At 38.2% G+C, this 15,618-nt stretch overlaps 1 protein-coding gene across 2 annotated transcripts in view; it reads right to left on the bottom strand.

Moving 5' to 3' along the window:
* Positions 1-15,618, bottom strand: part of ABCC4 (ATP binding cassette subfamily C member 4) — a 208,385-nt gene that overhangs the window by 14,043 nt on the left and 178,724 nt on the right. For both annotated transcript variants that reach the window (XM_057707595.1, XM_057707594.1), the window contains exons 26-29: positions 13,666-13,821; positions 4,071-4,160; positions 2,020-2,192; positions 1,484-1,589 (exon numbers count right to left, since the gene is read on the bottom strand). In XM_057707595.1, the coding sequence (XP_057563578.1) occupies positions 1,484-1,589; positions 2,020-2,192; positions 4,071-4,160; positions 13,666-13,821 (525 nt within the window). The remainder of the gene's footprint in view (positions 1-1,483; positions 1,590-2,019; positions 2,193-4,070; positions 4,161-13,665; positions 13,822-15,618) is intronic.

Genomic DNA, 15,618 nt, shown 5'->3' with positions numbered 1-15,618 from the left:
AAAAGAAAGAGCCAATCAAATCTGGAAGGAAGACACTAGACATATATCCAGAGACCAAAGCTTGGAGCCTGCTATACGTGCAGTGCCCAGACCTACTGTGTAAGAGACTTGTTAGCTGTTTATCTACAGTCTCTCAGCCCCTGATCTACCTTTCTTCCTACACGTTCATGTGTGATGCAGAGGCTGGGTCTCTACAAATCACATTTCAGTGGCCTTTTGGCCAGCTGGTCCTTTGTGAGGTTCTGCCAGTAGGGGACACTAGAGGAGACTCGTGAAGGTGGATCCACTGAAGGTGGATACGAGAGCTAATGGTCTACGTGGTTTCTGCTACTCCTGCATTATCACCTCAGCAGAGAGACCTGACTCCTGCTCCCAGCTTCTATCAGCACATGGAGAACTGGCCTCATCGTGCTCCCTCACAGATATGGCCACGACTGGGCAGTGACCTCTCCCTGGAGGTCTGAGCACTGGCTCTTTAGAACTCTCTTCTGAGTTCTCAGGTCTGGAGATCTGTCCCAGATAGCTGCTTCCTAACATCATTACCACAGTGTTTCCTTTTATTTCCCCATGCCTCCAATTCCTATGTAATAAAATTTCCTAAATTAAATCCTTTCTGTTGAAATGCTTCCTTTTTCTCACTAGGCCTTTTGCTCTCATAGACTCCCCTCTGACAGGAAATCTTGTGAGTGTTCAAACAACTAAGAAATACTGCACCTTACCCAAAACCTCTTGGCAGTCTAAATGAAAAGCTAATTTTTTTTAATGATTTTTTTTAAAGAGAACTTTATTTTATTATTTATTTATTTATTTATTTATGGCTGTGTTGGGTCTTTGTTGCTGTGTGTGGGGTTTCCCTAGTTGCGGCAAGTGGGCTTCTCATTGCAGTGGCTTCTCTTGTTGCAGACAGGGGCTCTAGGCGTGAGGGCTTCAGTAGTCATGGCACGCAGGCTCAGTAGTTATGGCTTGTGGGCTCTATAGCACAGGCTCAACAGTTGTGGCACACGGGCTTAGTTGCTCCGCAGCATGTGGGATCTTCCGGGACCAGAGCTCGAACATGTGTCCCATGCACTGGCAGGCAGATTCTTAACCACTGCACCACCAAGGAAGTCCCAAGACTAACTTTTTGATTAAGAGAATCAAAAAATCTGAAAAAAAACTATGACAAAGGGAAAATAACTCTGTTCTAGAACACTGAAATATGAAGCTGTGTCTTGGGTTTGGAGTATTTTCGTGGTTGGCCATCTTAATGAAAAATAACAATTCAAATAAACTTTTAATATGAAAATATGAAATTACTGGATATATTATTTAATAGCACATTCTGAAAGTGTAGGTAAGTACTCGAGTTACTGTCAGGAATGAAAGGAAAAATTAAGACAAAATTAAATTATTGGAGGTTCTTATCAAGTTTTACAAGGAAGGATACATTGAAAAAATTGAACATAAATGGAAACAACTGTAATTCCACAGGTGAGGGTCCTACCATTATCTTGTCGCTGTCAATAATGGTGTTCAATCTGTGTGCAATGGTTAACACAGTGCACTGGGCAAATTTCTCGCGGATTTTTTTTTGTATTAACTCATCAGTTCTGGGAACAAAGAAGTTGAATTTGGTTTAGTAGAGACAGAAATAGCAGACTTAAGACTTAATAATACCAAATAATTTTTTATAATGTTTTTAAAAATCAATTCTTTAAGACATAATCTTTTTCTTCAAAAATTGAGTATAAAAAGTCTCCTTAGAAGATTTTTCATAAAACAATGTAAGACAGTCTTCCCTCGAAATTGCTTGAAATTATCAGGAGCTGGATTTAGGAATCTAGCTCTCTTAGGATGCCTCATAATATTAACACCATATAACAAGTTTTGCTTTCTTCCTTTGTTTTCTGAAATTAATGTTATCAAGAGTTATTCGTGGGGAAAAGAGAGCACTTAGAACATTTCCAAGCAACATTAAATGTTTTCCATTTACCACATTTAAAATTCAGGCTCCAAGTCTCATGACCCTCAGCTCCATACCTTGGATCCACATTTGCTGTGGCTTCGTCAATAATCAATATCTGATTTTTCCTGAGAATAGCCCTGGCAAGGCACACCAACTGTCTCTGTCCAACACTAAAGTTCGATCCAGATTCTGCTATTTCAGTATCCATTTTACCAGGAAGATCTTCGATGGCTTCTTTAAGTTGTACCTGAGGATATGAAAAGAAGAATGACGTTTTCCAAATCGAACTATTTCTGAAGGAGACAAGCCTCTTAGACATTAGAGCTCTGATGTCCTCAGGACTTCTTACGCATATTACATGTACAACCACCTGATGGGGAGAGAACCTTCCAATCAGCGTTCACTGAGAAAGAGAGTAAACTCAGAACAGAAAGATCTCAGTGTCCCCCATCCCTGCCACATGACATCCACCAGAGACCCCACCTAGGAATTAGTTAAGGAAGTCTCTCAAGAAATAAAGCTATTTCTCCCAAGATCTAAACAGGATCCCTATAGCTGACTCAAGTTTGCGAAAGTACATTTTGCACAGGAGTCAGTGCACTAGAGGGAAAAAAAATTTTTTTAATTATTGCAGAATGTATGGTTCTCTAAAGACATAATCTTATAAGGACTTAATTTTGGAGGGTCTAAAGGTTTAAAAAAAAAAATTTCAAACAATGACAAACTGTACCACAGTAAACCTTGAGCCTATTTGGGGGATGCTTCTTTCCCAAGTTTACCACCATACTACTAGACCACAGTCAAGGGAATTTACTTCAATGTCATAAATGTTTCATAATGAATGAAAACCCATGAAAAACAGGACACAACATAATGTTTTATTTTCCCCAGACTATGGGTATAGATGGTGTTTAAACTAATCTATTGTTACAAGATTAAACTGTATTACAAGGTTTAAAATACACACATACACACACAAAACTTTTAACTGCCAAAGATAATCTGCCTTCAGAAACCAGAATTACTGGCAGGAAATTGTGGGGCCTTTGAATCAGATTGCTCAGAGTCCAAGCTCATCTATATAAATTACAGACTTCAGAGCTAACCTTGGAAGGGTGACACTAAATGACAAAATGTACAAATTCAAAACAATAACAGTGGTCACTGAGATCTGTGCAAAAACACAATAAAAACAATTTAAAAATAAAATAAATAAAACACACTTTTCTGAAATGAAGAGATAAACATTCAGTAACTATTTATTAAACGCTTACTTTCTGAAAGGAAAAGACTAAGCTAAGTTGTATGAGGAATTAAAAACCTATGTATGGTTTAGAAACCTAGATACAGTTTCTGCCATCAGTAGCTTAGAATCAACTTTCAGAACTAGAGCAAATACACAAAATAATTAGTGTTAAAATACACAAACCACCAGCACCCTAACAGTCAAAATCCTTTTCATGCAAGGGTAAGGAAATTCAAAGAAGTGGTCCGAAGTGAAACACTACACAAATAAGAGAAAATCCTCTAGAAAAGAACTTATCCATATAAAAGCTGAGCAAAAGGGCCAGGGTTCTGTTACCTGCATTCATGCTGCAACATTAAAATGACATGACTGCCAATTAATAATGAGTATCTCATTCCAAATGTACAATTTACCTTCATAAAAATTGTTTTCCTAACAGTTCAAAGCATTTTATTAGTATGATTTCATTTATCTTTCAGTTAATAATGAAAAACTATTATTGTATCCACTTAGTACACATTCCTTACCATCAAGGAATAAAATGAAGGTTGCAGGGTAATTAGGATAATTAATTTATTAGGTCACTATTATAACTTAAACCCATAATTTTAACTTCTAGTTTAGCGCTCTCCTAAGGACAGAATCATGTTATCTAGTTGCTTTGGGTTCTAGGGAAAAAGCTAAAAAGCATGAGGCATTATATCGCTGGTTTTCACCATCATCAGTCCGCACATTTTAAATTCACCCGTGTCATCAATGTTCTCCTAGGAAGTAAACACAGTCAGTTAAACCAATAAGCCCCCCTTAATTACGTGCAAGGCTATAAATATACATCTATATATATTGATGTTAACAAGTTAATTACATTTTATAAATTACCTCTTCTAAGGCATTCCACAGTTCCTCATCCGTATGCTCATTGAAGGGATCCAGATTTTTCCTCATTGTTCCAGTGAATAAAACAGGCTCCTAAATGTCACAAAACAGGGAATGTTATTACTGTAGCTTATTTTCATTTTACATGAATGCTTACAGAAAATAAAATACAAAAAATCCCCTAAAATTCACTATAATCATTAGTAATGAGGTTGCAAATGCCTCTTTACAAAATCATATCTCTGTTAACTTTCCATTTTATAAAGTGTGCTCCAAAATATCTTCCAGACCATTGAACAATAACAGAAGAAAGTGTTGAAGTGTATCATCTTAAGAAGAAATGGAAGAAGAGAAAGGAAGATTTGATTTTAAAAAATTGCCTTCCTGGTAATATCTGTTTAAATGAGAAAAAAAAAGGGGCTGGGGGTTATATAAGTTAATTGTCAATCCTGGTAAGATGCTGGAAAATGCCAAGAGCATGATTAGCTGAAGTTTGTGCCTCAAAGCAGAATAGCTAATTATTTGCAAGCTTGAGCTAGAATATTTTCTTCATTCCTAAAGCAGCCTTCTGGGATGAGGGCTATCTCTACATGTGTGAATGGAATATCTCCACATGTGCAGAGAGAATGTCAGCTACTGGGGCCTGCCGCACCTCTGTTCATGAAGATTTGGCCTCTGATTCTACATCAGCTGATCCCCATGTTATCTCACCTGTGCAACAGGATCACCTGCCTCACAGAACCTCATTATTAACTGCAAGGCCAGGATAACCTGAAACCCATTGTGACCTGTGTCATAATAAAACTATTTTGATTTAAATAGCTCTTCCTATTCACTTGCTTCAAGAGGAGCCTCAAGTAAATTACTCTAGAAACATGTGCCTCTTTCTGGGTTTCAAGAGAGAATCCTGTACATAAGCTCATGTAGGCCATTTACATTTTCTTCTGGAAGGCTCTAGTAAGTCAGGCCATAAGATTATTGGCAGCAGAGAAGAGCCCAACTGGCTCCTTTCAGTGAAGAGGGTAGAACAACGGGATGCACACCTGTGGGAACAGGAGATCTGACTTCCACAAGGCCCGGGAACTGTTCGGAATCACCATGTTCAAATCCTGCCTGGCCCTGGGGCAGGACGGTTCCTCCTCACTTCACAAAAGCCTGAGAAGACAGACATGTCTTTTCCCTAGCTAAGAAGAATGACACTCAGAGAGCCTCCCATAGTTCTTTCCCTATTGTCTTAGTTTTAAGTCTGGTGAGAGAGAAACCCATGAAGACACAGGGCATGCCACCAAAAATGAAGTATGCCTAAGCAAAATGCAAAACTGAAAAGACACTACAAAGGGAGCTTTATTTGCACAAAGCTGGTTAAGTAGCTGATACACTCCAAAAGCACTGAAACCACTGGTCATCCGATGTTTCAAAATGATTACTGAATTGAACTGAAAAACCAAGACCCACGTTCCTTGTCAGGGAAATTACCATCATTCTACTCCAGATTTTGAAAAATACTTCTCACTCTTTGTAATTATCAACTCTAAGATTCTAACAAGCCAGGTGATTTCTCCTCCTTCATCTGTGTCCATGAGGTTTACACAAACCATGTGGCCAGGAAAGGGGAGGCTGGTCCCCAATATTGCACCCTCTCCTCTAACTCTTCTCTACATTCCCCACATAAGGCTCTAAACCACGGGCAGGATTCTACTCTGAGGCCCAAAATGAGGGACTCTCCAAGGACTGGTGTTTGAGGAGATAAAGGGGCTGAAAGAGGCCAGGTTTAGGAAGTGGCTTTGATTCCAGCTGGGAGAAGTGAGACAGGGTCTCTGCTTAGAGTAACAACAGGACCATTTTTTTTTTTGGACCATCAGGTCTTGTACAATCTGAACATTTTTTCCTTCAGATCCTTTCATAGAGCAAATTCACATCCGGTAAGAGGTCTAAGTTTTGATGAAGTGTCTACCTGGTTTTCATAGTACACTCTAGAGTGATTACTTAAGCTAATCTACGAAATAAATTGCTTTCTTTTTAGAAGACAGACCATTCTTCCTTCTTTGAGCAATGAAAGGGCTCCCAGTATTAGCACGTTTGGGAAGGGTGGTTTATGGTGATTCAAGAGAACAGGCACAGGGACCCCATTTAAAGATAAATCACCGATTTCATAATCAGGGCCTCTCTCTATTGTCACCTCCCTCACCTTCTTCTCTTCAGGAAACTCTCTGAAGTGGATGAGTCTCTCCAAAGGCTAGGGGACTAAAATGGGATACTTTGCAGAAAGAGGAGTCCCTCACTTCTGAACCCCTGACAAAAGCCTGTAGTTGGTTTACGCTAAGCTTTAATCAGAGCCCTCGGACACCAGTAGGCCTTAAGGAGGTTCTGCTAATTATCACCAAACCACTGCTGATGTTCATAAAAAGAAAAAAACCTAAGTTTAAGCATTTCACATTGCTGTGAGGGTGCCCGCTTAAGTCTGTACTGTCAGTCTAAAAGGATATATTTGGCAATTTCACTTGTTTATTTAGCAGCTCTAGACGGAAGAAAACTGTTTTGTGTTTAAGAATATTTCTCTTTGCTATGACACGCCAAATATATATTTCAAAATCAGTAAAATTTCAATCAAAACTTGTTGAATGAAAAGAATGATTTACTAAAACATTAACTGATTGAAGCTATATTTTTCTTTAAAGCCAGCAGGCAATTTGTGAACAATGTCTGTTTTAATATGTCAATGAGTTTTACGCACCGTGTTCATTTTGGTTTCTACTCATTCTACTTTCATCCATTTGCCAAATAAGAAATCATTATATTATCTTCAAAAGGTAATAAAAGTGCTCACAGTAGGCATATACTGTGGGGGCAGATAAGGGTCAAATTAATTATCATTTCTGATAGATATTATTATTTAAAGTACCCACCTCCAAGCAATGAAGTTAATAAACGAATCATATAAATAAGTGTTATAAAAATGTTTGCAGGCAGAACACTTCAATGCAGAGGTTTATGATAGGATATACAAGCTTTATGTAAATATACACTAAAGTTATTAGCCTAAGAATATTTTTTTCTGAAGGGACAATTAAACCTCACTTAACAAGAGCTAGCTGGCACGGTACAGTTGAAAAACAAATGGTCTTGTTCACTGTAGTATTTTAAATGAAGCATTGGTTTTGAATCTGTTTTTCATCAAGGTTTAAAGTTGATGCTTTTCAAATTTAATCCTTTGTGCCAAATTCAGTAGTAAGTTTTTTCCTTTGTTACTACCATAACACAAGTTCATATTAGGCATCTGACCCAAAAACGGCCACAATGAATCAGGGTATTTAGTGTAGTAAATTGATAATCCCTCAACACAACTGACAAGACTAAAAACGACAGTCTTACTGGACCTTTTGTGTACACTGCTGAAAGACAAGACTCTCATTATCTTACAAAGAGATCCTACTCACTAACCTTCTGATGCTTAACATGCCCTGGGACTAAGACAAAAACTGTACAAGTGGTTACAAATGAGGCAGATAAAGCACAATCTTTATCATTTCAGTCCCAAACCAGGAAATTGCCCTCTACTAAAGTATATTCTCAGGAGTAGCTACTCCTGCTGTTTCCCCGACTCCTAATAGCTACGTTCTCATTTCTAATCTAAGAACGTTATTTAGGGGCAGCTAGTTTATCAAGTGTCCAAGTATATCAAGAGTAGCTACTGCTTAATATATATATATGTAAAACTGAATGTACACCTGAAACTAACACAACATGGTAAATCAACTATACTTCAATTAAAAAAAAAGTAGCTACTGCTGCTGTTGCCTTCACCCCTAAAGCTACGTTCTCATTTCTAATCTGACGTCTTTTCTTATGGGGAAGCTCATCTCCATGTTTCTAGAATAAGAGAATCACCTGAAGTCACTTTGGCTTCCTTTTTTTTTTTTTTTTTTTTTTAAAATCCTGTATCCTCTGAATGAACTGACCATCATCCATATTAGGAAGAAACGGACACTGTTCGTCAACAAAGGAAAAAAGAATTTAAGTCCTGTAAAGTCCTCTTTCAGGGGCTCCAGGGAGCAGTTCCAAGGGATTTAATGAAGACTTCAGTGTCAGAAACAAAGGGCCGACTGCATTAGGCTAGAATCCAGTTGTATTTCTTTACTGGTAACAGCACATCCACCTCTTCTCACTTTCAGTTTTGATCTCAGCAAGGAAAAAAGGGAAAGAAAACCAGGTAATCAGGGAGAAGTCAGAGCGACAGCTCTGGTTCACTTTCTTCAACCTACTGAAGAAAACTCAGAAAACAGAAATACCAAAAGAGCAGACTGGACTGTTTAAAAAATATCTAGCTTTTGATTTAATTGAGAAAAAAAAAAAACTTTTAAATATAAAAAAAAGCATCTGTTTCATCATGATAAAGATGATGGCTGCTGATCTGTGCCAACCCTTGTGTTATAAATATTGAACTTTTTATAAATATGGAATCCTGCTTCAACTAAAAACATTTTCTTTGTGCCAATAGGACAAAGGGCTCTAGGTGTAGAGACTCATCCAAAGAAGTTTTGAAATCCATTTTTTCAGATCCTTTCAGATAAGCAGGCTACTCTTTGAATATAATCTCACCTTGGTGTTCTTTCTGGGGAACATACTCAACTACTTCTTATCTCGAGCACAAATGCGACATACATTTCAGCTACCTGTTCTGTTTAAGGAAATTATTTAGGAAGTGCTCTCATTTTTTGCTTATTCCTGAAACTGTGAAGACAAATTGAGGCGTTCATTCTTAGGAATACAGTATTTGTTTTTGAAAGTTCCGTTCAGGACTCAAGGACTGATGGTCTATGTCACCACTCCCCTGCCTCTGGTTCCTGTGCAGGTCCCTGCTGCTATCACATCTCCTCCAATTCTGATCTGTTCATGGTGGGGTCAACAATGATGGGGATGAGCCTGGGAGAGAGAAAGAGAGAGAGACCACCCCAGAAGCTCGCTGCTGCTCCCAGGATCACAGGGAGCCAAGGAAGATGACGTGTGCCTGGCTCACCTAAGTGGGGCAACTCAAAGAAACAGCACTGGGCTCCCCCTCTGCAGGGTCTGCTCTCAGTTTCCTAGGTTCCCTAAATCAGGGTGTTTAGACACAAACAACACTGCTTCCTATGCATTTTAGGAGAAGAGGGATGTAAGCTTTTTGCAGTTAAGATTTTGCATATCTTCTGACACACATTAGCCCATGACACATAAACGAATAAACGTGTTTCTAAATTGATACTGTCCAAAAGTGGGACATAGCAGTAGGAGAAGGACTAACTTTTGTTATGTTTTTGGGAATCCTTTTTGAGTGGAGTGGTAGGGGAAAAAATGAGTAAAATATCTAATGAAAATATCACTCACTTCAACATATATTAAAAAATACATATATAATATATATATATTTGCAATTGGACAGTTCTGATTCTACTGCTTAGTAGTGATTAGACTCAGAGTAAGTTATTAATCTTTCCAAGACTCAGTCCCCTTACTGGAAAATGGGGATAATGCTGCAGGGCTCCTGTGAGAATCTGGAGCCACAGTGAAGCTTCTGGTGTGATGCTAACATGGACCAGGAGCCCAGTCCAACAGGGATTCAGTAAGGGGTGATATTTGTCAAACAAAAGGATCAGAAAATCAATTTTGTGCCTTCTGACCATCATTTTATCTTTTTATATTAACTAGAATAGAATGGACATAACAGAAAATATCAGAGTACAGAGCACAGGGTAACAGTGTTTTTTGAAATTTTTGTTCCCGCGTATGCATGTGTGTGGACACGAAACCATGATACGAAGCAGTTCTACTGTGGACTGCAGTCAACAGCATGTTGAAGTCCCCAGCAGAGTGATTAGCTGCTCAGGGTCTGGATTTGGGACTCTCCCAAAAATCAATTTGAATATAGGCTCTGCCCACTTACTTGATAGGTGGGTTAAGCTCACAGTGCCTCAGTTTTTAAATCTGTCAGATTAGGATAAGTAGAGAATCATGAGGATTAAGTGGGAGATGGTAGGGAAAGAGGCAAATATGTGTTAAGGCTTCCACAAATGTTAGGAATTATTATCAATACTTGTGTAACTTGTCAGAGCCTGCAACAAGCACAAAAGCAACAGAAATGAGAGACACAGGCCCTGCCCTCAAGGAGAGGAAGAATGTATTTGAGAATGTGGGAAGGACTGAGAAAAATGCCAGAGGCCTTCGAGGGGGGCTGGCAAGTACATAGGGACAGCAGTGGTCAGGAAAAACCTGGTGGGAGGGGAGTCAGATATCTAAAGAACACGAACAAGTGATATTCTTTCCTCTTGTTCCTTGGAGAAAGGACATTATGTAAATTTTGTTATGCTTTTCCCTAAAACTCCTACTGTGTTGATTTTTCCATTTGCTTCACTCTTAAAATTTATATAAACAATGTGGTTTATAAGTAATAAATGTAAGGAAAATCATCAAGGACCACAAAAACATAAACAGAAATTAAAAAACAAAGCCTTTCCAGAATGTGTTAGTCTTATAGAAATAATACCTAAAAGGCCAGTGCCCTGATCCTTAAGAATATTTATAGTTACTGTTGACCGAGTGTTCCCAAGAACCAGGCATGGGCCACAAACATTTTCTCACCCAGTCACATCTTCACAACAAATCCACGCAACATTAATTCCTCAACCTGGTTTAAGGACGAGGACACGGAAACTCAGAAGCCAAGTGGCCTCATCAAGGCCCCACAGCTGTATGAGAGCAGGAACAAAAATGTGGGTCAGGTTGATGGTCTACACTCTAACATTCTATCCCTGGCTGCCTCCTGAATGATTTCCTGGGACCCTTTACACAAATACTTTCACTTTAATGAACTAGCACTGCACCTCGGAGACAAAGGCATATAAAGTGAAAAAAAATAAAGGTTCTGTGTTTACAGTGGTTGGTGATCTTTATCTACATGGATACAAAGCTTAGCACTGTTTTGTAAGCATGCTCTCCGGAGTGTATACACAGAGCATGCTCAGAAGTAGGGTGGAAACTGATGGAACAAAACCAAAACCTAGTGATGTTAAGGTATGTTTAGTCTTTGCTCAGATGTGCTTCCAAAACATTACTGGCAGAGCCAAGAATCATCTAACATTTCTTTATTTATAGAGTTCTTTTATGTAACACAAGCGTACAACCTTTTCTTATTAAGAAGCATTAAAAGTAATGCAGGGCACGTTTCTCAATTCTTTCATCCAAGGACATAAAAGCACCCATTATTCCTGCAGACTAATCTCATTTGCCCCATTTCAGAGATGGATACAATCACAATTTAAAAGTTGGGAATCTAAAATCATTTATTTTCTACATTAATCACTAAGTCACCAATCTAATAGCCAGAGGGAATCTTCAAATCTACATGCTGAAAATTTCTTTCCATTTTTCCTGAAAGAGCTATCATTATACATATTACAAATGACATATAATAAATATATATTAAATTATATATATTATATATATAGTGGTAAAATGCATATAAAATTTCCCACTTTATTTTTCAGTGTACAGTTCAGTGATATTAAAATACACTCACACTGTTGTACAATCATCACCACCATCCAGCCACAGAAGTCCTTTCATCCTGCAAAACTGAAACTCTGTACCCATTAAACAAGAACTCCCCACTCCCCCGAGGCAACCCGGCAGCTCCTGGCAGCCACCACTCTACTTCCTATCCCTGTGAACTGACTGCTCTATGTACTTGACGTAAGCAGTATTTGGCCTTTGTGCCTATTTCACTTAGCATAACGTCATCGAGGTTCAGCCACGCTGTAGCACATGTCAGAATCTGCTTTCCTTCTTTCTTTGCTTTTTCTTTAAATACTTATTTATTTATTTATTTATTTGGGCTGAACCGGGTCCCAGTTGTGGCATGCATGCGGGATCTAGTTCACTGACCAGGGATCAAACCTGGACCCCCTGCGCTGGAAACACAGGGTCTTATCCAACAGACCACCAGGGAAGTCCCAGAATCCGCTTCCTTTTCAAGGCTAAATAATATTCTGTTGTACATTTATATCACATTTATTTATCCATCCATCTGTCAATGGACCACGGTGTGCTTCCACCTCTTTGCTAATGTGAATAATCCTGGTGTGAAGGTGCATGTACAGGTATCTCTTTATCATCCCCTTCTCAATCCTTTTGAGTGTATCCTCTAACTTAGAATTGCTAGGTCATACAATAATTCATTTTTTAAACTTTTTTGAGGAGCAGCCATCCTGTTTTCCACAGTCACTGTATCATTTTACATTCCTACTAGCAATTAGCCAAGGATTCAAATTTCTCCACATCCTCACCAACACTTTTCAAAAAATTTTTCTTTAACAGCAGGCATCATAAAGGGTGTAAATGGCATATCGTTGTGATCTAACAGGATTATCTTCATGTCAAAAGTGCTTAGAGGCCAGGGGTAGGTAACAGCACCAGTACTCAGTCATAAGTCACAAGTCCACATTCTATGCTTCCTAATAACCAGGCATTTCAGAGCTCCTTATATCCACATTCCAGGAAGCACATTTGCCTGGCTCTTTAATCTCGTCTCTTCTCTGTGGTTCTCATCTTAAGAACGCATGTGTCTTACTCAGCTTCCCTTGATGGCCTAATGATTGTAAAGTATTAAAAAAAAAAAAAAAAAACCCCAAAATTAAAAACAAAAAAAAAAGTCGGCAAGTTTATCAAGCAAATGGCAGGATGGAAGGTGAAGGCACAGGGCCTATGTTGCCCTCAATAAATATTCTCTGAATTATTTTGAGTTGATAAAACATAAAGAATGACAGGAGCTTCTACTGTGCAAGTAATCAAACACTCCTGAAAATCATATTTAAGACGTAGAAAAAAAGAAAACAGAATCAGAGCCCAATTCAATGCTCCACCATCGCAGCAACTGTGTGTTGGATCTACAGGAAGCATTCCACACGCAGTGACCTATTCAGTCCTTGCAACACCTCGAGGCGTTGGTACTGTTAGCTGCCTTGTAAGGGAGAGAAAACTGAGGTGCACAGAGATGGAATTCCATGTCCCATGTTCTTCCTCACTATTCCTGTACTGCCTGCCTGGTTAAAAGCATTTACTAATGGCTGAATTCTAAAAGTCTCTCTAAAGCATGTATACACGCTGTAATTCTCAAAACCCCACACAGTTTAACAGAAAGTCCTCCAGGGAGATAAGCACCTTTGAAAAGGTAGCTTATTTCCTACAGCAAAATTCCATCATTAAGACACTTAAAATTAATGTCTCCCTAAAGAAACCTCTCATATGCTAGACAAACCATTTATCATTTTGTTTTCAGAATTATGTGGTTATCAGTGGATAAAACTGTGAAACCTGAGGCAGTTCAAATCCAGAAACCTGTCTGGGAAAGTTATTAAATCACAGGCATACAAAAGAAACAAACATACAAACAATCAAAACCTAGTATCTGATGAAAATATCTGTTGAAAATACCTGCAGTTAAAAATATGCTCTAGTGGGGGAGAAAGGATCAAACTTTTCATCCAATTTAAAAAAAACAAAGTAAAAGAAATTACTCTTAGGCACTGTATAAAAAGAACACATGAGAATGCTCTGATGTGCATACCTGAGGTATGATTGACATTTTCTTCCTTAAATCGTGAAGTCCAATTTCAGTTGTCAAGATCTTATCAATCCAAATTTTACCTTCGGGTTCTGACAATCTAAAAAGGGCAGCGATGAGGGAACTTTTTCCAGCTCCTGTTCTTCCCACAATGCCAACCTGTAAAGAGATCCAGGAGGGATTAAGAAGTAACAAGATGCAACAAACCTGGGAGAAACCCTGGTTGTTGAAGATGAATTTTTAAAGTTCTGTATAGAGTATAGTATGTAAGTTTCTTAACCGTGGCACTGTTGAAATTTCGGGCAAGATAACTCTTTGTTGGGGAAGGGGGGCTGTCCTGTGTGTTGTAGGAGGCTTAGCAGTAGCCATGGACTCTACCCACTTGATACCAGAAGCACCCCCCAGACTGGGGCAACCACAGGCAAACGTCCCCTGGTTAAGACCACCTGGTCCAAAGAAGACTTAAAAATAACAGAATGGGTCTACTGGCAGTTTCCCAAAGTGTTTGATTAGCAGTCCGCTTTTAAATTAGTTGTATTCCTAGTGTCTGGATATTTTGAACATTGAGAATTATGTGAGCAATTTTACAGAGATGTGAACAAGTCAAGTCTGAACTGTTATTCACAAACAAGTATTCAGAATCCCAGATTCTATCATTTCTATCATTTTAGAGAAAGCATTCTTTGGTAGAGAAACAAAATCACTTCCTGATAAGAAATATCTTAATAATACTGTCTTAACAGGAAACACCTTAAAATTGTAAAATGCAGGTCTCAGTGTCTTAAAAGGCAGTTCCCAGTAGACAAAATATACATAATGAGACCAACAACAACGACACAAACAACATTTGCTATGTATATGGGACCTTTCATCTGAGCACTTCAAAAGGCATTTTACAAACCAATTAATACTTCTAATTAAACCTCAGAAAGATACATGTCAAGTATCAGTCTAGTTATTAAAATCAAAGCAGAGAGAAATTAAGTGCCTTAACAATAAGATCAAAGAATCAATACAATGCAGGTAAAATGCTGGTCAGGAACGAAATTGTATTGTAAAAACAGGCTTTAGCTGTCTGAATTCAAACTCGTATTTAGAAACTGGCCATTTTTACCAATGAAGTTTCCCAACTACAAATTTCCCGGTGGGAACTCCCCAAGAGATGATTTCATCTCTATTTATAACTCTAAATACAGATGGGGCCTAAGATATGCTTTCAATCATTTGTAAATTAATTCAGTAAGTTTTAAAATTTAAACAGAGAAGAACTAAAGCTCACTGAGACTGATTATATGACGGTAACTATATTTTTTCTCATTAAATACCTCCAAAGTTTTAAATCTTAGTCTGTAAAAACGATAATGGAATTTCAAAAAATAATTTAACTTTATAGAGAGTAACTGAAAGAAAAGTGGCTTTCATTGATTTACCTTTGTGATATTTTGTATGATATGGTAAATCCTAATTTATGTAATACAGATAGAACACTTTCTGCATATAGGCAGTCCTAGAGGGTGTGTGTGTGTGTGTGTGTGTGTGTCATATGTTCTGTGTACATGCAGACTTTGAACATACTGTGGATTTGGTTCCAGACCACCGCGATAATCAGAACATCACGAAATAGAACAAGTCATATAGATATCTGTCTTCTTCTGTGCATGTAAAAGCTATGTCTACACTATACTATAATGTACTAAATGTACAACAGGATTATGTATAAAAAACAATGTACACAATGAATTTTCAAATACTTTATTGCTAAAAAACACTAAACATCATCTGAGCCTTAATTAGGTTGTAGTAACTTTTGAGAACACTGATCAGAGATCACCATAACAAATTTATAATGAAAAGGTTTGAAATATTGCAAGAATCACCAAAATGTGACACAGAGACAAGAAGAGAGCAAATGTTGTAGGAGAAAAGGTGCTGATGCACATGCTCCATGCAGGATTG

Source organism: Hippopotamus amphibius, chromosome 14 (genome assembly GCF_030028045.1).
Source record: "Hippopotamus amphibius kiboko isolate mHipAmp2 chromosome 14, mHipAmp2.hap2, whole genome shotgun sequence".
Classification (NCBI taxonomy): Eukaryota; Metazoa; Chordata; class Mammalia; order Artiodactyla; family Hippopotamidae; genus Hippopotamus; species Hippopotamus amphibius.
This window is presented reverse-complemented; position numbering and strand designations above follow the sequence as displayed.